General features: G+C 34.2%; 1 protein-coding gene across 1 annotated transcript in view; it reads right to left on the bottom strand.

Moving 5' to 3' along the window:
• The window catches only part of LOC107701138 (ubiquitin-fold modifier 1), a 12,344-nt gene extending 9,022 nt beyond the window's left edge, over nt 1-3,322 (bottom strand). Inside the window, exons 1-3 of the mRNA XM_016503085.1 lie at nt 3,225-3,322; nt 3,069-3,125; nt 1,238-1,295 (exon numbers count right to left, since the gene is read on the bottom strand). Of these exons, the coding sequence (XP_016358571.1) occupies nt 1,238-1,295; nt 3,069-3,125; nt 3,225-3,226 (117 nt within the window). The 5' untranslated portion in view covers nt 3,227-3,322. The remainder of the gene's footprint in view (nt 1-1,237; nt 1,296-3,068; nt 3,126-3,224) is intronic.
• Nucleotides 3,323-4,376: the final 1,054 nt, after the last annotated feature.

Genomic DNA, 4,376 nt, shown 5'->3' with positions numbered 1-4,376 from the left:
AATTAAAACCACCAGTAGGTGGCAGCAAGTCACTGTTAATAAGCGAGTCATTGCGATTGAACCGAATCATTTAAACGATTGATACATTCATGAACGAAACACCGTCATGTTGCTCAGAGATGCAAAACAGCGCTTGGCTTTGTTTGGAATGATTTTTGTTGGAGAAATAGAGCAAAAACAGGAACCTGTCCCAACTTTTTTGGAATGTGTAGCTCTCATGAAATCCAAAATGAGCCAATATTTGGCATGACATTTCAAAATGTCTCACTTTCAACATTTGATATGTTATCTATATTCTATTGTGAATAAAATATAAGTTTATGAGATTTGTAAATTATTCCATTCCTTTTTTACTCACAATTTGTACAGTGTGCCAACTTTTTTGGAATCGGGTTTGAAGAACGCACTATAAATGCGCACGCGCACTAGTCTAACCTGCTAGACTTCATCGTTGCGCACTCTGAAGGTGTTTTGTTTGCTTTTCGCGATATACTCGATAATATCAAATTGCACATCGTTAAAAAAACTATTACGATATTATCGCAGACCATGCATATTGCACACCCCTATTAGATTTTTATAATGCATTGTCTTCTTATCGATCCACCAGTTCACATTTAAAGCTCTGCGTGTTTGCAGGGTAAAAACATGGGTCGATTTTTGCATTTGTCTGAACTCTGAACAAAACAACAGTTTTATTGAAAATGCTCATCCGTTCTCTGACAGCAGGTAGTGCGTTTGGTAGAAATATAACTGTTTCCCCGGAAACTGCTGTACACAAAGCAGCGCAGCACCGGACTTTGAACCTGCAGCGTTCATGTTTATATCATGAAATCATAGCCTTTTGAAGTTTAATCGTCACATTCAGCCATATCGCAATTCTGGTCTTTCCGTCCCCAAATTTAAGACCTCTTGAAATCATAATTAAGACTTTCTTGTACAATTTAAGACTTTAAGACTTTTTTAAGACCCGCAGAAACCCTGTAAAGTTCACGTCATGATCTTTGCTATGATCCTTGTCAGTTTAATCAATGATTGCATAGAAATAAGCAAATCTGACAGAGAGTTAGTAATACTCCAACCACTGTAGAGAATTTGTCATATTTTTTTAAACTATCGTCAGTCAGAAGCAAATGCATAGTCCTACATTTCAGCAGATCTCTCAAAAATACATTTTCAAAAGAGGTTGCAATAAGACTGTGAACACTCATTAAAAACAGAAGATGAATCAACTCACCTCTTCCGCTGCAAATTTCAAAACGGCCGTGAACGGCGTGCTCTCAGGTACACTTAATCTGAAATACAATTATGCCAATGAATCTTGGTGCAACAGTAACACACACACACACAATGAGAACCACCCTGTGTAAAAAGCATTAGTGAATGTGCCTTGTCAAGAAACAAAGCTCAAGAGATCTTACTGTCTAATTCTGTTTTACACGAGATCACATTTAATCCCATCAGTCACAACACTGATCATAAATTAGGTTTTCATTTATAAAGCTCTAAAAATGTTACCGACTGGTGTTTTAGTGCATTTCCTGCAAATATGGAAAAAATAAAGGGTCTCAGTTAAATATGTGCAATGTCACATGGTTAGTGCAAATTGTCACATAACCAGGGCAATTTACTTCCTGTTTGCACCATGAGATGATGACGGCTGCATCAAAGCTCCAAAAACAAAAGGTCAGTAAAGTATGTTAACAAAGATATTACAAAGACTTTTGGTACACATTATCTTTAAGGAGTTTAGTATTAATATATGTATTTACAATTATTCAGTTTTATTGTGTGTGGTTATAGAACATGTTGACGGCAACAATAGTGACTGATGGGATAATTTATTTTTTTGTCTTTTATCTCAGTATACCTCGTCAGTGTTGTATAAGGGTTTTTATGTATAATAGTAACCCTAGAATGTGATGAAACAGAGTTTAAAATGGGTTAATAGCTGAGCTGAGATATATGAGAACTTTGATGACTGCAGAAATATATTAATATTTCAGCCACTCAATGAGATCAAAGATATTTGCAAAAACTTGGCATGTTAAAAATCATCCAAAATAACCGGTGACCATAAGCATTGCAGGTGCTCTGAGCTGAGGTGGTAAATCAGCCTGTTTGAATGGCACTTGATAGACCACTCTCACCCACACAGAATGTGTGTCTGCCCACCCATCAGACACAGTATGACATCCATAGATTACCACTGACCACAGAACTATTACAGTGATTGTAATCAATATGGCAGACAGATGAAGAACACTGTTTTTTTCGCCCCCATGCACTGGTCAATTTTGAGGTTTTTGGCTATTTTTCTTCAACAACATGTTATGCTTCTTTCAGACTAGGAGAAAGAAAATGTACAGTATATTTTACAACAGTTGAACTATTTGCATCTGTAGATTTCAATTGCAATGCATCTCTTTAAAGACTGTTTACTCAAAATGAGTTTTTTTTTTCTCATGCACTGAGCCAGAAATCTCCACTTCAACTTCAGTAGCACTAACATACACCTTCTGTATAAACTGTTGCAGTTTCATCGCTATCTATGTTCTGATGGTTTTGACAGGTGGGTTTGGCCATTTATCAATCACCTGATTTCATTGTGGATAATGCCTAATCTGCATATTTAATATTTACATGTTAGAAAACGTGTAATACAAAACAGTACTATTATTAATCAACATGGGGAAGTATGATGATATCTAGTAGTTAAAATGTTTCACCTATTTTTATCTAGGACCGTTTTACATTTCTCAGCTCACAGCTGTGATAAAACTAAAAATACTAAAATACTAAAAAAAAAAACTAATACTAGGAGTATACCCCTAAACCCCAGTCAGGCCATTGTCTTATTAATTACTTAATTAATTAACAGAGAAATTAATGAATGAAATCAAGAGGGGGGGGGGACTATTTAACTCTTCGAGCTAAAGAGCTAGGGCACATTTAATAAACGTTCTTATCAGAATCAATAAAATCAACCAAATCAAGGCTAATACAATCGTTAAAACATGAATATTAATATTTAATGTGTGTCATTTATTGAATGATGTGTCACTCACACTTTATATGGTAACCGAGGGTCCGACGTCAGCGTGATTTTAAACGTTACTTTCGACCTAATGCAGACAAAGACACATATTCACGGAGATAATTATAAATAAGATACATTATATCACTAAAACAAAGTGCTGTTATATTATAAATGGTTTACTTACATTTTACTGACTTGTATGACAGGCCCGCACACTATTTACACCGACCCGGAAAAAGCAAGGACCCGCTGTAATACGTCATCTGTTCGATGGACCTCTCTTTTCCGTCGTTCTTTATTTTTTCCCCTTTTGAATCTTATAATGTTACACTTAATCGATTCGATCATATTTATGTATTTTAGAGAATTAAAAAAAGATATATATGATGAGCAGATAAAACAGAAAATGTTGCGGCTTGTGCATTTCAGTCAGGCACGTTTCAAGCTGACCCAGAGTGGGTATTACGGTATTACCGTAAAGCTGAGCGTTTAAGAGCGTGTAAAAATGAAGGGAAACAGTTATGAATTGCATATACAAGGCTCGAAAAGTAATTTTACCCTTGAGGCATACTTAAAGTGTGTAAATATGTATTCCATTGCTTTAAAAACTATAAAAAAGTGGTAGGCTTATCTGCAACCAAATTATGCCATTCTATAGCCTAACAAATTTGCCTTTAACTGGCTGGTCTAAATGTCATGTATCATTTCCTTTTGTCATTTGAAACTTAACATATTTTTGTTAAATGTTTTGAGTTAAAGTGTGCTTGCGTTACAGGTTATTTAAATATTAAATTATTCCTACAAATAGGAAACAAACAAACTAAAAAATCTTTTTTCAATGAATAGTCAGATTTTGATAGTTGTAGAGGAACCTTTAGAAAATATAGTAAACACTATTTTATTGTTAAAGCTATTTTATTTTCTGTTCCTTTTTAAGAACATAATATGTTGGACATTGAACATTTGATGTGATTAAAACTTGATTACAATTGTTTTTTAGATAATAATTGACCAAACATGTCTAACAGGTCTCATGGCAAAATCAGTGTTGTTTGATCCAATTTGTGCTTTTAGATAAACGTTTGGAATTAAGAATACTTTTTAAAGACAGTGTATCTTTAAATTAAACTGAATTATATGAGGTCTATGAACCCTGTTTTAAAATACTGTAATTACCATCTTGTTGTTCAAAGACTTTGACTTAACATCATTTATAAATAAAGAGGTACTGGAATAGAAGCACAAAGCAATAATTTAAAACATTTGCATTCATTTTGTTCACACCAGTAGTCAGTCACCGCTTTTTTTTTCTTATCCACTTTTGCTATGAAAGTTA

The sequence above is a fragment of the Sinocyclocheilus anshuiensis genome, unplaced genomic scaffold (genome assembly GCF_001515605.1).
Source record: "Sinocyclocheilus anshuiensis isolate Anshui unplaced genomic scaffold, SAMN03320099.WGS_v1.1 scaffold907, whole genome shotgun sequence".
NCBI classification, from domain to species: Eukaryota; Metazoa; Chordata; class Actinopteri; order Cypriniformes; family Cyprinidae; genus Sinocyclocheilus; species Sinocyclocheilus anshuiensis.
Note: the sequence above shows the minus strand (reverse complement) of the source record. Positions and strands in the feature narration are given on the sequence as shown.